At 41.2% G+C, this 21,632-nt stretch overlaps 2 protein-coding genes across 3 annotated transcripts in view; one reads left to right on the forward strand and one right to left on the reverse strand.

Annotated features, from left to right (window-relative positions):
• The window catches only part of FAM13A (family with sequence similarity 13 member A), a 181,100-nt gene extending 174,755 nt beyond the window's left edge, over window positions 1-6,345 (forward strand). For both annotated transcript variants that reach the window (XM_042467129.1, XM_042467130.1), the window contains one exon: window positions 468-6,345. In XM_042467129.1, the coding sequence (XP_042323063.1) occupies window positions 468-594 (127 nt within the window). In that variant the 3' untranslated portion in view covers window positions 595-6,345. The remainder of the gene's footprint in view (window positions 1-467) is intronic.
• Window positions 6,346-9,520: 3,175 nt separating this feature from the next.
• HERC3 (HECT and RLD domain containing E3 ubiquitin protein ligase 3) overlaps window positions 9,521-21,632 on the reverse strand; it is a 66,029-nt gene continuing 53,917 nt past the window's right edge. Inside the window, exons 19-25 of the mRNA XM_042467136.1 lie at window positions 21,307-21,450; window positions 20,429-20,595; window positions 19,440-19,506; window positions 17,785-17,867; window positions 12,639-12,822; window positions 12,381-12,483; window positions 9,521-11,439 (exon numbers count right to left, since the gene is read on the reverse strand). Coding sequence (XP_042323070.1) covers window positions 11,231-11,439; window positions 12,381-12,483; window positions 12,639-12,822; window positions 17,785-17,867; window positions 19,440-19,506; window positions 20,429-20,595; window positions 21,307-21,450 — 957 coding nt within the window. The 3' untranslated portion in view covers window positions 9,521-11,230. The remainder of the gene's footprint in view (window positions 11,440-12,380; window positions 12,484-12,638; window positions 12,823-17,784; window positions 17,868-19,439; window positions 19,507-20,428; window positions 20,596-21,306; window positions 21,451-21,632) is intronic.

Consider the following 21,632-nt stretch of genomic DNA (forward strand, 5'->3'; position numbering starts at 1 on the left):
GTTCACAAGACATGGATATGGTTTACAAAACCATACCATATGGTCTAGAACAGTGATGGTGAACCTTTTAGAAGCCCAAATTGCAACCCCAAACCCACTTACTTATTGCAAAGTGCCATGTCCCTCTGGCTTTGTAGTAACAAACTCTGGCAAACTCTGTGCTGGGGCAACGGCACATTTGCCCAGAGAGAGGGCTCTGAGTGCCACCTCTGGTACGCGTGCCATAGGTTCGCCATCACTGGTCTAGAAGCTTCCTTAAATAGATGGAACCCCTTCAATGCTTGGGGGAGCCAGCCTACACATACCTTCCATCCTCTTTTTTAGGGACTAGGGGGAATCATCACTGTCAACCTTGCTGTCAGAACAGTAAAGGACAGTGATTGTTTAAAAGGCTTTCCTCACGCATAACCTAGGAAGGTGTTATTATAGAAGCTGCTAGTAACTGTTTTCTTTCTGTTCTTCTTCAGAAATGTCCAGAAAGAAGACCGTACTCCTATGGCTGAAGAATATAATGAATACAAGCAGGTTAAGGCCAAGCTGAGGCTGCTGGAGGTCTTAATCAGCAAAAGAGATATTAGTTCCAAGATCATGTAATGAAGTCACATTCAATGTTGCCAGTAGAATTAAGAAGTTGACCAAGCCAAAGGAATGATTGCTTGAAGAACTCAGCAAGAGTCTTATACCATGAGGGCCTTTTTAGCAGTTCTCCCTGGATTGTGGCTAACAAAAGAGGGGAGGAAGGTTGCCAACACCTTTCTCCACACTTGTGGCCTATTTTGCCTCCAGGATGGTCACCCAAGCCAGCACAAGTTGGAGGAAGGGGGAATTAGGATGCCCTCAGAAGACTCTGCACCCAGAAGGTCCTTTTGCTTTGATCAGCCTGTGACTTGTGAACTGCTCAGACTAACCGAGTCTGATTTATATCTTCTCTAACATGTCAGTGCAAAAGAGGCAAACTAGTTTGAGTTATCATGAATCTCCAAATAATTGTAACTGTAATTGCCAGACCAATAAAGCACCCAGGTCTGTTTTAATGGGGAAGGGCTCGCGTTCTGCGGTGATTCTGTGGTTCTGCAATTTAGGTTTGTTGACGTTTTAGTTTGCTCCACATGGAGCCTGAATTGCCACTTAGTGGAAAGCAATATGTTGCTAGCTTGGCCTTCAACATGACTTTTTTAAACCTTTTTTAAAAAAAAAAGAAAGAACTGTGTCCTTTGTGGATTTTTGTCCCTCCTGAAAAGTTATCTCACAACTGCTTCATCAGTTTGAATAGAGAAGAAAAACAGCTGAGGAGGTGGACCCCTCAGAGAAATCTGTTTCAGATACTTAATGGTGACTTCAAGTGATTGTTAAGTGGAAGGGACTGGGTTGTGATTTTTCTACCATGTTGTGGGTGACCCTAATGTTCCTCAAAAATATTATAGTAGCAGTTCCTCAACAGAACGATCAGTAATAGAAGACAATAGCCTCCTCTGTTGTCACTTTTCTTCTGTAATGATAGAATGAGTTATACAATGGATTCTTGGTTCACGGAGGATGATAATGAGATCTGCCTGCTGATTACTGGAATACTTTCTAGAAGGTCCAAAGCATGCCATCTGTAGCTGATGCATAGGGGTTTCTCAGCAGACAAAATGATACAGAAAGGCTTCCCCATCATTAAAAAGTGTGAAGTTCTCTTAATGTTTTTTTTTTAAGGGCAGTGTCAGTCTGTGCTGTTTCCTTACACTGTAAGAGCCAACGGCGAGGTTGTATTCTTTCTGTTCATATTTAGCTGCAGCTGCTTGTATGGCTGTGTTGTTGCTATACTTTCAAATAGCTTATGTAAAATTGTAGGTACATTGATGCACTTTAGAAAGAGAGAGAATTTTATATTTTTTTAAAAATCAAAAACAAATAGTAAGCATAACCAAAACTGTACTTTAAGAAAGAAAAACAATAATAATGTTTTGCCTACTTGGCCTTTTTGTTATGCCATTCTTCTGGGGAGGAAAAGTATGTCTAAAATTCATTTTTAGGATCTGTCTACAGAAGCAAGCAGCTGATGGGAAAGTTATGTTGTAACCAACAGAAACTTTTCCAATGCCAGCCCTAGGAAGTTTTTCAATGTGTGTTTGATAACAGTGAAGAATGGCTGATCAGGGTTCATAGAGCTGCTTCCTTATCTGTAACTATGAAAATCTGTTAAATTGAAAACTTGGTTACAAAATTCACAAATCCCATTAAATTAATGCTTGTCATAACTGAATAGCAATTATGAAGATTTTCTGATTAAAATTGATGCACAAAAATGTGGGCCTGGATCCAAAGAAACTAGTACTGTGAGCCTAAGCCGGGGTTGGAATTGTGAAGCCCTAGAGATTTTGTTGAACTGCAGATCCTTCGGCATTGGTTATGGTAATTAGGGCTGTTGGGAGTTGGAAGTTCAATGACATATGGTGAGCTGCACAGTTCTCATCCATAGCCTAAAGGAACTGTATGGTTATTTCCCTCATAGATCAAATCCTTTATTGCCACATGACAGAATGCTTTCGAAATTGAGGGGGCAGAGGCATGAAGAAAAAGTAGCCAAAAACTTCACTAGGCCAACACAAGCCACTGACTTGAGCCTCTCAATGCAATCCTGTACATATTGACTCAGAATTACGTTTTACTGAGTTCAGTGAAATAATACTTTCAGGTAGGCGTCACAGGACTTCCTCCTAAGAAACTCTTTGGATCTCCATCATCATTTTTACTACAGCTTTTCTTACCAAAATTACTGCTTGTAACTTTTTTTAAAAAATGTTATATACAGGTATCTAGTTTCAGTGTCTAGATTAAGATAACCTCTGTCCTGTGACACTAATAGAGTGATGCAACATGAGTGAGAATGGTTCAGATGTGGATCTCAGTTTTCTGTTTGAGCCCATGTGCTTCTATTTCAAAATGTTAATATAAATAAATGAGGTTGAGATGTTTATTTTAAAGCAAAATAAGAATGGTAATTAATGAATCACACTCCGATATAAATGATTCCTAGATTCTACTTCTAAAAATGAAAAGAAAAAAAAACCTGGTAATTTGTGAACAGGCAAACAGTCCAATCGTTAACATTTTTATATTAAAATAAATGTGGAACAGTGAATGTTATCTTCTATGAATCATTTTGTTAGGCTTCCAGGTTTGATTTGTGTACTTGTGTTCAGCCTGAATATTTTGTAGCCTAAATTGCTTTTTCTTTAACCAAAATGAAAGCACCTGCAGGTTCAAGGCAAGGAAAATGGTATGAGCTAGGCTTCCTGATGGGTTGGATGGCATGAAATGGTTATTTATCCCCAGAAGAGAAGCCAACTCCTATCAAGGTGTGTATCTGGTGCCCAGGTCAGCTAAGTAAAAACTTGCTGAGCTCCCACAATCCCTGTGACAATTCTTCTTGCTGTTCAGAAGAGAAAATGGCCAAATGGTAAATGTCATGCTTATCCTCCCTGACTTTGAAAGATTAATCCCTTTTTAAGAGGATTTATGTTCCTACAATTGGAAAATGCCAGCAAGTTCTTACAGTTCAATTGCACTCCTATCGCTATGGTGAGAAAAGCAGGTGGAAGGAGTGGTTGGAATCTGATCCTGCTCTCTTTTGGGCATAACCTGAAAAGGGTGAAAGAGCTTCTCAACAAGTTTGGTAAAGTCCTCTGAAAAGTTACAGACGCTGGCTGGCATCCTATTAGGTATTTATGTTACCATAAACTGACATGCAGTTTCAGAAAGGTGATTCGCTCATATTATGGTGGTGTGTATCGTTCATATTATCAGGAAACAGAGATGTCTCTGGGACCATTGCACAAATGGTGCCTGCAGTGTGACTGTTGTGTAGCATGGTGCTTCATTGTGCATTGTTGCACTTCACTAGCCTGGTTATGTATCATGTCACTGATGTAACTCCATCATAAAAGTTATGCATTGTAGCCTCTGGTGCAGGATCTCAGCTGCCTTCTTCACAGATCTAGTGGCATACTGGTTGGATGCACAACTGCTCTCGGTAGTTGTGTACCATGTGAGTGAGTTTATCCCAGGGTACTTTGCAGCATGCAAAGTTGTCCTCTTATCCCTTTCCCTCTGAACCACTAACATTCCTGCCTCAAGAAATTGCCTTATGTTTCAGCTTTGGTGGAAGCACAGCAATGGAGAGGCTATGTGACTGTTGATCATGCTACTGATGTGAAGGACTGTTTATATTCAGAGATAGATTAAACAAGGATTGTAGAGACTATGGCTAATGAAAAGAGGTAATTTGCCATCATAATCTCCCTGCCTACTTCTAGGTTTATGTTTCCAAATGGATGATCCCCTGCAGATCTGCAGAGGTGCCCTCATAAAACTGTAATTCCCAGGACTCTTTGGAGCAATTATTAAACCAACATTAAACTAGGGATCTGAACATGGTCATCTTGGCTTGTTGAGTTTTTTTCAAAACCCTTCCCCTCTTGTTTCATACTGGGTTGTAAGATGTTCCATCCTCTTGCCACACCAAAATATGTGCAGATTTTTTCCTAATTTACACATTTAATTGTACAATTGATTTAATTTACACAACTTTTCCCAGTTAACTAAAGCAGGGGTTGGAATCATAAAACCTTCAGGTCACATGCAGCCTGAGAAAAATAGTGTCAGCATTGGGACCCTCCGGAAAGCCTCCTACAAATTTTTTCCCTTCTTGGATACAATTATTTTTTATAATAGCATTTTGTGGGGTCACCACCTAAAACAGGGCCTTGAAAGTGATTTAGGAGTGGCAAATAATTGGCACAGCACAACCTAAAAGGGTTCTCTGGGCCATCCTTAAGTATTTCTTTGCCTTTTCCCCATTCTGCACATTTTAGCCATTCACATTTGAACACACATTGATTTGCACACTTTATTTCTCTTTAAATCTCAGTAAACCTCACAAACGTGTGCGTGCTTGAGGCAAGGTTCACATCTTCTCTCCACTGGTATCAGGTGAATCAAACGTTACTTTCCCCAAGACTGTTGAATCCATAAATTATTTCTAGAAAATTGTCGTCTAGTTATGTCCTTTTTGTCTTTGCTTCTCCACAACTGTCCCATTATAAATTCTGGTGAAATGGTCTCAGAGTTACCTTGTTCCTTGCCACAGCCAGGTAATTTTATCAAAATGATTCTGTTCATAATGTAGAAAAATCATAATGTAGGAAACCAAGGAAGCACAAGACAAATGATTCACCCAATCCCATCCTGCTTTTCCCCACAATGAAAGCACATGGTCCTTTTGAGAGTACCAAATACTGTATGTCACTAATAAAAGTGGCCTATTCTTTGGGCAACTTCTTCCCAACATTTCTGTTAAAAATTATCCTAGAGACACTATGACTTCTCTGAAAATATCTGAGCTTTTATGATGGCAAATAAAACCAAAGGTGCTTTGAGGGGTAAGACTCCTATCATGTATACCCAGAGACACTGTGCAAATAATTCATGTTTTTTCTTAAATGTTTTTTCCTGGTATGGAAACAGGCAGAAGCAGCTGAAGGAAAACTTCATCTGAGGGCATCGAAAAACAGGAGATTTGTAAATATTCCTGAATCTCCAATGAGGTGGCATATATGCAAATACTTTATAATATCAAGTCAGGTGTCAAATTGTATTTCATTTTTGTATCAACTCGACATTGCTGATAGGTGTTCTACACTTGTTTGAAAACAAAATGTTTGCAGTGATCTTCAGCTTGTTTAGCTCTCTGCATGCACTGACAATCCGTATCTTGACTGTCTGTATGTAATACCTAGAATTCTATTATGTCAGACACAATCCAGGACAAGTCCTCTGTGCAAGTTCAAAACCTGAAAAGTTACTTTTTAGACTATACACCCACAAATCTTCCAGCCAGCACAGCCACTGAATATGCTGGATGGTGGATTCTGGGAGCCGTACTCCAAAAAGGAACTTTTCTCAGGTCTGCATAAGCCCTGTTGAAATGAGAGGATACTATTGTACAGCTTTCAGCCATTTCAGTACAGCATGTGCAAAAGCTGTTCCTCAAGACCTGTGCCTCTATGTTGTATGGATATACGGCTTCTTTATGCCAAAAACTACCATATGTACCATGTAAGGTGTATAAATCCTTTTGCCAGACTTCACTCTTGTTATAAAAGCAACAATACCGTTTTTCCTTAGCTTTAGGCACCAGCTTGTGGGCTCCCTTCTCTTGTTTACATCACTTAAAAGATAACAAAATTCAGTTGTAGCTGTCTTTCTTTTTTTAAGTAAATTGACAACTGTTCTGTGTGTACATTTTTGTACATGATTGTATTTTGTATAAAACAAAATAAAGCCTATTTTTGACTGCAACAGCCTCCATCAATATTTGTTAATAAAAGTAAAAGAAGGATACTAGTATTCTTGAAAGATTGGTTAAATACCGGTACTCCAGCCACAAGGTTGTGAGTTCAATCAGGAGCTCCAAGGTTGACTCAGCCTTCCATCCTTTTGTAAGTTGGTAAAACGAGTATCCAGCTTGTTGGGGACAGTTGGCTTAGATTGTAAACCCGTTAGAGTGCTAAATTCATTATTAAGGGGTATAGAAATGTAAGTGCTATTGCCAATTATTGGCTGGCGTTCCTTTAGCAACCCAGGCATGCCCAGGTTGCACTGTGCCATTCTGTTAAAATACACAGTGGTGTGGTTGCACATTGCCTTTATGTACTTGTCTTTGCATTTGTCAACCATACATATTGACTGTTAAGAGCCAAAACTGGTTGGGAAGGAAGGGTTTTCCCATTACAACAACTTTGTTTTTTAATAGCCACTTCTAATTATCTCAAGGTTTATGTAATCCCAGACTACAGAATGGTGCCAGATTTGTCACACTGCACTAAAAAGCAGCCTGTTCACATGTTGTTTGAAGTTTTCATTTTAAATTGGACAGAAACATAAGTTTCTTGGAAAACACCAAATACTTGAGGAGTGATCTCTTCTTAGTTAGCATAGCTCTGCTTGTGTGAGCTACAGTCTCAAAAACATTGCCAGAATCCTATATGACCTTTAACATAACTGCATATTCCTAGCTGAGTAGCAGAAGTGCTGAGAAACCTGGTTACTGAATTGTGATTATGCAAAATGGGACCCTGGCAAAATACCCAATGCAATGGATATGGGGACTGATGCATATCAATGCCATTGTACATCGGTCTCATGCATTGGACACCACTGTGGAGACACAGTTGGCTCTGCTACATAGCAATGTAATAGCAGCCCTCTACTGGACACATTTCACAACTGCATAGTTCAAAGTCCCATACCTGTAGATGTAAGTCCACTTAGGAAGCCACAACACCCCAACAGGATTTTCCACCAGCAGGTGACCACCATGGAGCCAACAGATCTCCAGCAGGTTTTTCTCATCCTATGTCACTTAGTCGTTCCAAATGAAGATTGTGGTGATTGGACCAGGGCCATTCTGCATGCAAACCATGTCCTCTATCACACAACTATAGTCTCATGAAGTATTTTGGAGATGTGAAGTCGAAGACTTTCATGGCCGGCATCCATAGTTTTTTGTGGGTTTTTCAGGCTATGTGGCCATGTTCTAGAAGTGTTTCTTCCTGATGTTTTGCCAGCATCTGTGGTTGGCATCTTCAGAGAACGCTTGCTTGGAAAAAGTTGGATACACACACACACTGTGTGAGCCTGGGAATGCAGGAGTGGTTTGCATGTGTATTGTTTTGTTGCTGATGGCAGGCCTCGGGCTGGGAGGCTAACGGCATGAAGAAACTCTTCTAGAACGTGGCTACATAGCCCAAAAAACCCACAAAAAACTATTTTGGAGATGTTTCTTCCTCCCCAAACTGGATTTCCACATAAAAAAGAACCCATGGTCAAGATTACTTGGTGACCATTCTCTTCCAACCCTTTGACTGTCTTTGAAGAGCTCACAGGTGAGGTGGGAATCACATTCCTAGCTAGGACACCAGTAGTCAGCATGCACTGAAGGTAATTTTGGCACTGTGACTACAGTGATTTTCACCCAATGCTTCAGAGGTGCAGCAATGACATCCAAGTTACTTGACTCAAAAATTAATTGTAGCCCTGGCTATTCAACACAGCATCATCTTGTCATTTCTGATGTTGAGCTGCAGTTGTCTACACTAGATTTTTACAGTGATTCCTCAAAGACTTGGAAAAACCCACCATTTGTGGCCTAGTCAGTGTGGCACAGAAGCTTAACTGCAACTGCACTGTAAATGCTAACTACTTTTTAAAGTAAACCTAACTATCCACTTACTGGAGTCTAGAAATCACAAAGGGGGGGGGGGGTATTCTAGGGCAGGAGATGGCTCTTTGCCAAGATTACTTTATGCTTCCCACCATTGGCATGCTAAGGGGGAACAAAGTTCAACACACAGTGGAACTTCCCCTAATAATGCCAGCAAATTGCATGTAACTTGGGATTAATTGCATTAAAATCGGCTTTGGAAAACCACCAGAAATCATGTGACAAGTCACTTTCTGCCAAGATGGGTATTTACTTATTTCCAAAAAATGCTCCCAACTGTTAGTGTTAGAACATAAGAATCTTTCTAAATGCAAACATAAATGTGGGCCTGTGATCCTGCTCAGCTACCCCATTCCATGGCCCACACTTCTAAGGGACAATTTCAGTTTCTGTAACTATTGGTTGGGATTCGCTCCATTTCACAGTGAGGGAGATACTTCACATTATCACTACTCCCAGAACATATGCCCCATACTGATAAACTGGGCAGAAGAAAGATCACTTGTAATACTGCACTACACTTATAGTGCTATTATTCCACTTTTATTGCTATGATTACCTTCAGGGGTTTGTAGTACAGTCCCCCCACACCATACATGGATTTGCTGTATGCAGCTTTGAGCTTACACATACAGCAAGCCCAGGAGGACAAAATAGTATGTGCGCCACAGGTGGGAGCGCACCGCCATGGAAATGAATAGGACTTAAGCGTACGCGTTTTCCCCTTACGTAAGGGGGGGGGGGTCCGGAACAATCCCCTACGTATGCCAAGGACCCACTGTATAGTGAGGTCAAAGAGTTCTTTGGCTGAGAATTCTTAGTTCCCTTCCCTAAACTGCTAATCCCAGGATTCTACAGGAGGCAGCCATAGTAGTAAAAGTGGAATAATAGTGTTAGAAGCAGCCTCTCTTGGTTCTGTCACGCAAAATTTAAGCAGAGCTAGAAATAAGTCAAATTCATTGTAGCATAGGGTGTAGAATCTAGGATGTATTTCAAGATGCCATACATTTCACGCACGTGAGCCTTTACCAGTTGGTTGCTCCCCGGATTCATGTGGACTCGGGACAGACAATTTGGACCCAGATAAAACAGCCAATATGCAGAAGTAATGGGGCTTACAGCAAATGCTGCCCCCTTTGCACGTTTCACCCTCACCCATTCCTGGGAATTTCTGGTTTGGATTTTTTTAAGTGTAAGGACTCCCCACCACTACAAATCAAAGGATGTTTACCATTAACTTGTAGCCTCATAAAAGCAGGAGAGAGAGAGAATTTATTTTCTTCTTTTAGGCAAACAAGGTATAAAATTTGAAGGAATCATTACATTTATTGCATAATACTGGGCTATGTACACATACAATAGAAAATAAACATTTGATAGAGCTGTATTTAACGCTATAGTATAAAGAGGTTCAATAGCTACCCAAGTAGCAAGTCAATGTTATAATTTATTTTTTTTTAAAAAGCTTCCCTCAATGCCATCACGGTTTTACCATCAGGGAGGTAGAGGGGGGGGGGAATGTCTTTCAAAGCCTTTTTTAAAAAGGGTTTTGAATACTGGGGCCTAAATCCAAGCAAAGTTAAATTGCAACTAATGGTTGCAGAAGAGAAGCTGAGCTGGAATGGGACGTGTGAGAGGGGCTTTAACCCGTTGCCCCTACTGCTATCTCCTCCCAACTCAATCTATTCTTTGCTTTTCTTGGGACTTAGGTCAGAACTAACTGTAACTGGAGCCAGACCACCCTGCTGTATAAATAAATCCAGTTTCCACTAGCCAGGCTCAAGTCAGATTCACACCAGACCTTGGGAAACAAAAAGAGTGAGGTCACTATGTAACCGGAGGGAAAGAAGGAGTTCTTTGGGGGATATTTTGAGAAGAAGTAGTAAGGTTTTCTATCCTTTCCTTCTAACTCCTACAATGCATACAAGGATCTGACTTTCTCTATGGGAAGCAGACCTCTCATATATCAAAAGTAATGCCTAGGTGTACAGCAGAATGTTAAATGTGGCTGACTCCTCAGTAGTGCTTGGCAAAGAACTCCCAATTGCATGCACAGTGATGGGGAGCGGACATGACATGTGCTGTGAGGTTGCTCTCAGGAGCCTGTCCCTGAACAGAAAGGAGGAAATAGGTGGGGAAAACCCAGTGCACTCAAATATTTATACATTCCTACTTTAAGCAAATGAAAAAGTAATGTTTTCAGGTACTGTCAACTAAGTCCACGAGGTTTTTATTTCTGTTTTCCTACAAGCAAAGTGCTGGCATTTCTCTGGTTCAACAGAAAGAAGGCAGAGAAATGATTTACTCCCATCTCTCATTTCTGTGGAAAGTTATCCAGGAAGTAGAAAAAGAGAAAGGAGCTTGCTTTCATTCAAACTCCAACCTCAGCTTCCACACCTTCATTCACCTTTTCTCTTCCCTTCTTCTATGAAACAACCATCTACAGATTTTACCTGTCACAAAGTGGTCTGGCACCATTAGAGAAAAAGGAAAACCACTTCTGTTTCACCACAGAAACTGGCAGTAGAGGTGGGAACTGGGTTGCTAGAAGACAACAAGTAGTTCTGTAATGGGAGCGGAAGAAACAGAAAGGACATGCACAGCTGTGGGGTAACTGATGAGAGGTAAAAACTTTCCAAATTATCAGAATCCACCTTTTGGAATAGTTATTTCAAAACACTGATATTTTTAACAGGTGCTGAACTGCAGAGACAGGGAAGAAAAACAGACTGCTAATAAGAACCAGCCAATAACCATAAAGAACTTCCAACAGATTTTGACTGACACATTGAAAACATCAATGCTGAAATCCTAAGGAAAGTCAAACAGACTTTGCTGTGGTTCAATATCCTATAATCTTCCTCTCCCTTCACTGAGCATTTTTAAACCTATTTCTTTACAAAAATAAAAACAAGACAGTATTTTCTTTCTATATAGAATTGTCTATGTTGAGGGCAGCTTTCATGCCAAGCTGAAGCCCTCATAGTGGTCAATGGCTTGTGTGAGCCGTGTGCTCAGGATTTCCTTGGTGCTGTACTTGGGCAGATCAAGAAGGTTGTAGCAGGTATGAGCTACAGGCAGGTACTGTTCCCCACTGGAGGTCGATTGGATGACAATTCGTAAACTTGACATGCCATAGATGGGAATCCGGTCGCTGCCTGTGAGGAACACTAGAAAAGGGAACAAGGATTGCTTATCACCAATGCATGCAGATACCTCTGTTCCATCTTTAAAAACATGAGCACTCCAACTACTGCCCAATCTGGGCCACCTGGTCTGACTCGCCATTCTCCTCCCTTCCAAGCAGCTACTCCAATACCACTGGTGCTCTGCTCTGTCAGGGAGGAAAAGGGTGGGTCTAGAGTCGAGTTTGGAAATGTTACTTTATTGAATTGCAAAGTGAAAGATCATGCAACCTTCCTAAAGTTACTTGACTGCAATTCACAGCAATTCTCCCCCCTGGCTGCAGAGGCCACATTACATCCTCCCTGATCTACTGGAAGATATCAAATGCAGTTTTGTACATCCAAGAATACAAAATTCTTGGGATTAGATTACAAAGTAGAGGGCATCCATATCAAGTTTACAGGTGATACAAAACTGGGATAGGTAGCTTACACATTGGAAGAGAGTAGCAGAATTCAAAAGGCGCTTGATAAACTAAAAAATTGGGTCAAAACTAACAGTACAAAGGTCAACATTTACCGAATACAAATACAAAAAATTATGTTTTGTGCACAAAAACTAAATCATAGAATCATAGAATCACAGAATTGGAAGAGACCACACGGGCCATCCAGTCCAACATCCTGCCATGCAGGAAATCCAAATCAAAGCATCCCCAGCAGATGGCCATCTAGCCTCTGCTTAAAGACCTCCAACGAAGGAGACTCCACTACACTCCGAGGGAGTTTGTTCCACTGTCGAAATGCACAGGGGTAGGATAGGAAATACTTGTCTTAGCAATAGCATATACCAACAGCCAGCTAGTGATGCCCCAGCTACAGTTCTCCTTGAGTAGGGGTCTAAATGCGATGTCATATGGGACTTCTTCCAAATCTATGGTTTTATGGGAGTGTCCGCTTTTATCTTAAATTACATGAATACTTACATAGAAATTTTTTCTTCTTTTCTAGGGGAAACTCATGAAAGGTCTCCCAAAACATTTGCACAGTTGGGTGTGTAGCTGAGTAGTCCCCTTTGTAAATGGTGGTCTGCAAAATAAATTACAAAAAGTAACACAGATTCTGAAGATCTAGAGGTCAATTGTATTAGCTCAGAAATGCAGAGGTGTTATCTCACAAGAGTTCACTTTACAGATCACAGTGGCACAAATGAAAAAATGACATGGAGCCAATCGCCAACTTACCTCTTCCAGCTCCTTCCAGTTGTAGTTGCTGCTTCCAACAATCATAGCTCTCAGTTCAGTCGGCTGGAACAATTCCATGACCTTGCCACCACACACCTTCAGGAAGCCACTGGAGAATGCTGCGTACCATTCATGGATTGAAAGGTTGAAGATATAATTTACATAGGCATCAACGAATTCCTGTCTGGGAAATCAGAAGAAATACTACTGTTTATTACACTGTTAGGCAGAATCAATTATGACAGGTGACGGATGCAGACTAGCAGCCACCAAGCCTACCCAGATAATATTTTCAAAAGTTGCTTTGAATTATTATTATTATTATGTTTATGTTTATTTATACCTCGCCTTCCTCCCAGTACAGGAACTCAAGGCAGCTTACAAATCTAAAACATTCAAAGGTAAAACACTTCACACAAAACACACAAAATACAGACTTACACTGCAGGCCTAACTCAGGGCCCCAACTCTGGCCTATTGTGCTGTAGAACTTTAAAGTGCCCATTTTTACTTTGCACAATGTTCCAAAGCAACATTATATTGCTAGCCAAGACACTCTGAGAAGTCAAGATGGTAAATGAAGGTGATTCAGAATGCTGTAGCACCCCACCACTGACAAGAGTCCAACGTTGTTGCATAGGAATAGGCCAAGATCCAATTAGCAGCTGGAAGAACTTAAGTCGCTGCCAGTATACCTGTGCTTGTCTTTCAGAAGCTAGAGCTTTTTCCATCTTCCCCAATTGGGCAGCAGCTAGGGACTCTTTGGTGTGGCTCCTTCCCCCTAGCCACTAACTGGCTGCAGTGGTGTAACTGGGTGTGATTTGGCAGCTCTTGCACACCTGGGGGAAAAACAGTAGGCTTCATCTCAAGGTGCCAAAACAGTGCACCCCTGCATTCAATCAACAGGTGGGCATGACCAAGCTGCACCATGGAACCTCTTCACTACTGTTGCACACCTGGGGCAAGACTGCTGTGGAAGAAAGTACTTGATCTCTTCCTTTGCAACATCTCCAAAGATGAATAAGCTGGTGTTACTAGGGAATGTTACATCATTACATGTCACCAAGAGGATTCTAGCCATGGAGTCATTTGTCCTGGCCCCTCACAAAATCTGTATTCACACAAAAAGTTCCTGCCAATGTAAAAACAGGAAAACTTACTTTCCCCATCCTACAAACATACCCAAGGGATATTTCTTCAGTGCACAGGAAGTGGAGTTCTTCTGCAGCTAAGGTTTTTTACTAATACTCCCAACAGCCATGCTGGATGGGAGTTTCAGAGTTTTATTCCATAAAAGTAATCTTCCCAATTGATGCTAAATATCAACACAACAATCTGAACACATATCACAAGCTATACATGGCAGTCTACCAGTGTCTTTATGGACATCCTGGTATTGCTTCCTTTTTGAATTGCAAGAATAACAGTATTGCCAAGTGTAACACAAGTTATGATATATGGTCAGCAATTTTGTTGTTGTGTGCCTTCAAGTAATTTCTGACTTATGGTGACCCTGAGGCGAACATATTGTGGCGTTTTCTTGGCAAGATTTGTTCAGAAGAGGTTTGATATTGCCATCCTCTGAGACTAAGTGAGTGTGACTTGCTCAGGTTCACCCAGTGGGTTTCCATGGCCAGGCAGTGATTTGAATCCTGGTCTCCAGAGTGCTAGTCCAAATGCTCAAACCACTAAGCCATGCTGGCTCAGATTCAGATATTTAAATAAAACTATCATAACACTCTTCAATTGCTGCTTGATTAATAAAGAACAAATTGGGCGGATGTGGCCTAGTTCCTTATTATCCCTAGGGCTACAAGGAGCAAAGCAAATAATAAAAAGCAAACAAACAAGTGCAGGCAATCTAAAATTAAACAAATTGCCATGCTGGCTGGAGGATTCATTGGAGCTTGTGTTTTAAGAGCCAAGGTTAATTGAAGATTTCACGGCTGGCATCTATAGTTTTGTGGGGGTCTTTCGGGCTATGAGGCTGTGTTCTAGGAGAATTTTTTCCTGACATTTTGCCAACAGCTTCAGAGAATGAAGATGCCAACCACAGCTGCTGGTGAAACGTCAGGGAAAAAACTCAAGAACACAGCCTCATAGTCCGAAAGACCCACAAAAAAACGAAGTTAATTATTTGGCTGAGTTAGTTGGAGGCTTGCTTTCGAGGTTCAGGTTGTTTGCTCTCCCTGAGCACATAGTCTAAGAGACAGGGCTTCTGCTGAAAGGAAGAAAGTCACTGACTTGGTTGGTGCAGCGCTTAGGGAGCTGGGTATTTCTAGCTTGGATTCCAACAGTAATGCAAAATAGTTAATCTCTCAAACCTTGAGAGATTTCCATCTCTATCTTTCCTTCCTGTTATGTTTCAATGATCTTGTATAATACAGCCCTGAAAAGAAGATGGATAGCATGATGGCTGCATGGAACCTCAAATTTTCCAAGGCAGCAGAGAAAGACATTTAGCTGGAGGGGGAGAGTAGTGCTCTAGTTGTGGGCTTCCCATAGGCATATCATTATTTCATCTCTAAGATTACCTCTATTCCCTCTGAGATAGCCCCCCCCCCATTCTTCTTCTGCTCTTAATCTTCTATTGCCCTTGCCAAACAAATTTTCTGTGTTTCCTCCTGCCTCTTTGGAGGAACTCTCTACACTTCTGCACTCTTCCAAACCTGCAACCTGTTCCCTTGATCCAATTCCTACTCATCTTCTAATCTCTATAGCTCCCTCCTTTCTGCCCTCGCTTCTCCATATCTTCAATCTCTCTCTCTCTCTCTACAGGCTCCTTCCCGCCGGACTTCAAACATGCTCTCATTTCCCCAATTCTGAAAAAAACTTCTCTTGACCCCTCCTCTTTGTCTAGCTACCGTCCAATTTATCTTCTTCCCTTTCTTTCAAAGGTTTTGGAATGGGTTGTTTATTCGTGCTGTCTTGAGTTTCTTGAAGCCAACTCCATCCTCGATCCCTTTCGGTCTGGTTTCCGCCCAAGGCATTCTACAGAGACAGCTCTCACTAAGATCTCGAATGACCTTTTACAGGCCAAGGCTAATGGCCTTTACTCTGTTCTCATCCTTCTCGATTTGTCTGCAGCCTTTGACACCGTTGATCACTTTCTCCTAATTGACATACTCTCTGACCTTGGGTTCTCAGACTCTGTTCTTGACTGGTTTAGATCTTACTTGTCTGGCAGATCTTTTGCAGTAGTTGCAGGTGGTCAGACTTCTCCTGTTCCCTTATCTGTTGGAGTGCCCCAGGGCTCTGTTCTGGGTCCCCTTCTGTTTTCTCTCTACACACTGTCCTTAGGAAAACTCATTAGCTCTTTTGGTTTTTCCTACCATCTGTAGGATGACACCCAGTTGTATCTTTCCACCCCTGACCTTTCTCCAAGGCTTGAACAGCAAGTTTCGTCTTGCCTCACAGCTGTCTCGCACTGGATGCGCCATCGGTGTTTGAAGCTCAACATGTCCAAGACGGAGCTTCTTGTCTTTCCTCCGAAGTCCACCCTTCAACACTCCTCTTCTGTCTCTGTGGACAACATTTCTATTCAACCAGTCCGGAAAGCCCGCAGTTTTGGTTTTATCTTTGATTCTTCTCTGTCGTGTATCCCTCAGATCCAGACCACAGCCAAGGCTTGTAGATTCTCTTTATACAATATTGCCAAAATCCGACCATATCTCTCTGCCTCTACTGCCAAGATCCTGGTCCATGCCCTAGTGATCTCACGACTGGATTACTGTAACGTCCTCCTGGCTGGGCTTCCTCTTTCTCACCTCCGTCCTTTAATCTCTGTCCAGCATTCAGCTGCACGCATTATCACTTCCACCCACCGCTCTGACCACATCTCTCCTGTGTTGGCATCCCTTCACTGGCTCCCCTTCCCTTTCCGCATTCAGTATAAGCTCCTGCTTATACATACATAATTGTATGTACAGCACTGTGTAAATTTACAGCGCTTTATAAATAAAAGTTTATAATAATAATAATTTAAAGCCCTCCGTGGACTGGACCCTCCTTACTTATCAGACCTTATTTCCCCTCACCTTCCCACTAGGGCCCTCTGTTCTGGTAGTCAAGGTCTGCTATCTCAGCCCAAGATTTCCTCTGCCCCATCCCGGATTCGCCCCTTTTCACTTGCTGCCCCTCACTCCTGGAACCTTCTTCCCCCACAAACAAGAGCCATCACTTCTTTAACCAGCTTCAAAACGGGAGTTGAAAACCATCCTGTTCAGAGAAGCCTTCCCAGGCATTGCATAATTGTCGCTTACTATTTGATATTCTTTTGATGCCTGTTTATCAAACCATTTCCTGTATTGCTATGTACTGTATATGCATTATCCTACTTGAGAGTATGTATTTTCCCTGGAAGATTAACCATCCATTATGAAGCCAAGCCCTCCCTCCAGTCCATCTGCCTTGGTCCAGGCCTTGGAGGTAGAGAGGAACTGCTGGACCTCTTACCCTTTCCCTCCACCACTCCCTTCTCCTTCTGTGTCATGTCTTTTTAGATTGTAAGCCTGAGGGCAGGGAACCGTCTAACTAAAAAGATTGTATGTACAGCGCTGTGTAAATTTACAGCGCTTCATAAATAAAGGTTAATAATAATAATAATCATCTGATTGGTCACATTAAGAAACAGGATTTTGGATCAGACATACATATGGTCTTATCCAGCTGGCCTGGTGTTAAAGGATGAGCTTTCAGCTGCATCTTCTGATTCCATAACCAATTTCTGAGTGATGATTGTTTGTGTAAATCTACTGCAAATATAACAGAATAAAGGATGCAATGCGAAGTGTAGGATGTCAGATCCACTTTATTGGTTTGTACATCCCTCTGGACTGAGCCAAATGTCAGTCAAATAAGGAGAATAAAGGGCAGATAAAAGGACCTTTTCTTTGTTATTGTCTTTCTTATAGTTCAGTCAGATTTTAATATTTGGTTTCACATATTCTCCAGAGCCTCCTGCACAACAGAGGTTTTCCTCCAGTATCTTTTACTATTTATATTCATATCTTCCCATGTGAATACTTGACTTTCTCTTCAGGAGACTTAAGTTGGAGCTATTGGGATCACCTTGTAACTGCCACAGTGACAACAAAGAAGATTTCAGCAGTCAGGCCTTCTCCAGACATAGCCAACCAAAACCCACCTGTTCTCCTTCTGTACTGCAATTTTGTCTCCATCAGGAATGAGGTTCTTCTGCTCTACCACACCATAGCTTTCCTTGCATATCTGTTTTTCCCACCCAAAAAAGACAACAAAATTGCTTTACTTTCTATCCCACTACCAGAGGTTAAAATAAAGACAGGCATGCCAGTTATGTTTTATCACATGCTCACTGAAAGGGGACAGGAGAATGTGGGAGAAGAAATATAGGACAAAGAGCAGGTACACAATTAATATAATTAGAAACACGTCTGTAACACTGACTGAAGTCGGCATCTAAATGAGAATTTTTTTGATAAAATTACCAGCTTGGTAGATGCAGGGAATGCTGTGGATATAGTATATCTTGATTTCACTAAGGCTTTTGACAGGGTTCCCCATGACATTCTTGCAAACAAGCTAGTGAAATGTGGGCTAGACAATGTAACTGTTACATGGATTTGTAATTGGTTTGCTGGCCGAACCCAAAGGGTGCTCAACAATGGTTTTTTTTCATCTTGGAGAGAAGTGATCAGTGGGGTCCCACAGGGTTCTGTCCTAGGCCTAGTGCTATTCAACATCTTTATCAATGACTGGGATGACAGAATTAGGGGTATACTTATCAAATTTGCAGATGATACCAAATTAGGAGGAGTAGCTAATACCCCAGAGGACAGGATCAAAATTCAAAATGACCTGAATAGACTAGAAAGCCGGGCCAAAGCTAACAAAATGAATTTCAACACGGAGAAATGCAAGGTACTGAACTTAGGGCGGAAAAATGAAATGCAGATATAGGATGGGTGACACCTAGCTGAACGAGACTACGTGTGAAAGGGATCTGGGAGTCCAAGTAGACCACAAATTGAACATGAGTCAACAGTGCGATGCGGCAGCTAAAAAGGCCAATGCAATTTTAGGCTGCATCAATAGAAGTATAGTGTCTAGCTCAAGGGAAGTAATAGTGCCACTCTATTCTGCTCTGGTCAGGCCCCATCTGGAATATTGTGTCCAGTTCTGGGCACCACAATTTAACAAGGATGTTGAGAAACTGGAGCGTGTCCAAAGGAGGGCGACAAAAATGGTGAAACCATGTCCTATGAGGAACGACTTAGGGAGCTGGGGATGATTAGCCTGGAGAAGAGAAAGTTAAGAGGTGATATGATAGCCCTGTTTAAATCCCTGAAGGGAAGTCATATTGAGGAGAGAGCTGACTTATGGAGGCCCTAAAGCAAACCTACCACAAGGTTTTCTTGGCATGTATCTTCAAAGCGGGTTTACCATGCCATGCTCTGAGGCTGAGAGAGTGTGAAATGCCCAAGGTCACCCAGTGTGTTCCACAGCCAGGTCGGGATTTGAAATCTGGTCTCCAGCATCTTAGTCCAATGCTCAAACCATTACACCATGCTGGTTTACAATATCTATCACTATATATCTACAAGTTGCTAAATAAGTAAAAACAAACCATTTAACTTTAAAATATTTTTTTTTAAAACCCAAGATGCTTGTTCCACATTCACAAGGGGAACTGCACACCCAGATACAATTGTAGACATCTGGAAGTTACCCATTGCTAATGTACTGCCAGAAGCATGGATGTTGATTGGCTTAATTGAACACAAGCCTCTCCCAACTAAAATACATATGAACTTGTCTTACTGTAAAATAGAGGCAAAATGTTTCTTCAACATCTTCCCCTGGATAATCTAAAAGCTGCTGAAGACTCCTACAAACAAGGCAAAGAAAAGACAGAACGTAAAAGAGAGAAGTTAAAAATCTGTGATACAATGTTGTATGTGTATAACAAAAAATTCTCTGCTCTTATCCTCCTAGAATAGTTCTCCAGAATCAAATTTCAGGAAAAAATGAGGAAATGATCAGCAACAACATTCTACCTAATCTGAAACTAGAGAATTGTGAATTACTTGCTTAAGAATTAAAAATATATAAATAATTCTTTATACTAGAAACATATAAACTAGAAAAAACACTTCTACCGTTAACAGATGGATATAAAGAATCTAGAACCTGACAGTAAGAGCTGTTTGACAGTGGAACACACTCCTTTGGAGAATGGTGGAGTCTCCTTTGGAGGTCTTTAAACAGAGGCTGGACAGCCATCTGTCAGGGATGCTTTAATTGTGAGTTCTGGCATGGCAGGGATTTGGACTGGATGGCCCTTGTGGTCTATTCCAACTCTATGATTCTATGAATGTGGCAGTCTTATTAAATTGGCAATTATTAAGAAACCAAAAGTAGTGATATAACCAGATAGATTCAATGAGACAATGGGGTGGATTATTTTATTTATAGCACCTTTCATCATGATGTACATGTTCAGTTTTTTGAACCCTATGTACCACTGCAAAGTGTTCTATGGGATATTTTATGCATTATTCTTCTAATAATATGATTTTTAAAATAAAATCCTCTATCACAAAAGTAAAACTAATGCTCTTTGGGCAACAGAATTCCAATCTAAAAATGTCTTTGAGTGCCATCTAATGCTTTGTCCACCTCTTGTAACAGGGTAATATCTCAATTCCTACTTCCTTCCTCTCACACAATTTTCTTGGGACTGCAGGCACAATTCTCTGCCAACTGGTCATGCAAAACCAACAGAAGAACACGTTGTTAGAAATTTCTACCTTCCTTCCATGGGAGACAGCTCCTTCAAATCTTCTAAGCAGGGTGTCACATTCAGGAGTTTCTTATAGAGAGCCAATGGAAAGTGAAGATCAACCACAGTGAAGTTGTATATCGCCAAACCACATATAATGCCAATGAGGTGAAACCAATTGTGTTCTACAAAACACTTTGGACAAACAAAGAAAAAGAAGTGTGAGTAGCAGAAAAATATAGATCAAGACTTCTCTACTTGATGTACTCAAGATGTGTTGGACTATATGGTATATACTGTCAAATGGGAACGACAGGAACTGTAATTCACCACATTTGGAAGGCTTCAAGTTAGGAAAAGGCTGGTGTAGGACTACATATCGAAAGATGCTAAACCCTTCTTCAGCCTGGATATCCATTTCCAAGCTCAGCATTGCTAGTCGATTCCTTAGAAAATTATTCATATACAATGTGAACTCGAAGGCTTTCATGTCAGCCAAGTGTAACACATGATATATATACATCACTCACTCCCATTATGCCAGTATTCTCTGAAGATGCCAGCCACAGATGCTGGTGAAACATCTGGAACAAACTCTTCCAGGACACAGCCACATAGCCCAAAAACTCCTGGTGGCGCAGTGGTTAAATGCCTGTACTGCAGCCATTCACTCGAAACCACAAGGTTGCGAGTTCAAGACCAGCAAAAGGGCCCAAGCTCGACTCAGGCTTGCATCCTTCCGAGGTCGCTAAAATGAGTACCCAGACTGTTGGGGGCAAATTAGCTTACTTGCTAATTAGCTTACTTGCTGTTCACCGCTATGATCTTTGGAATAGCGGTATATAAATAAATAAAAAACCAAAAAAAAAAAACTATTCACCTACACATAAGCTAAATCATACTCACAGTGTCTGAAAACCAAAGCAGGTTTGATTCAGAGTAGAAAGTGAACATCCCATAAATGGGATTCAAGAGCTCTTTCAGCAGCAGAAGGAAGAATTCCTTTGTAACTCCACCAGCATCAACACCTTCCTCACCATCAAAGATCACCTGTCCCAGTAAAAAAAGGGGATATCAACAACAACATGGTCTTAATGAAAGTTTGGTTTCCAAATTTAGGCCCCTACATGTTATCGGTCTTCAGCTTCCAGAAGTCCCCAGTTATTATGGCAAGAGATTCTGGCAGTTGTATTGCAACAACATCTGGGACCCAATTTTTAAGTAGAATCATA

Source organism: Sceloporus undulatus, chromosome 5 (genome assembly GCF_019175285.1).
Source record: "Sceloporus undulatus isolate JIND9_A2432 ecotype Alabama chromosome 5, SceUnd_v1.1, whole genome shotgun sequence".
NCBI classification, from domain to species: Eukaryota; Metazoa; Chordata; class Lepidosauria; order Squamata; family Phrynosomatidae; genus Sceloporus; species Sceloporus undulatus.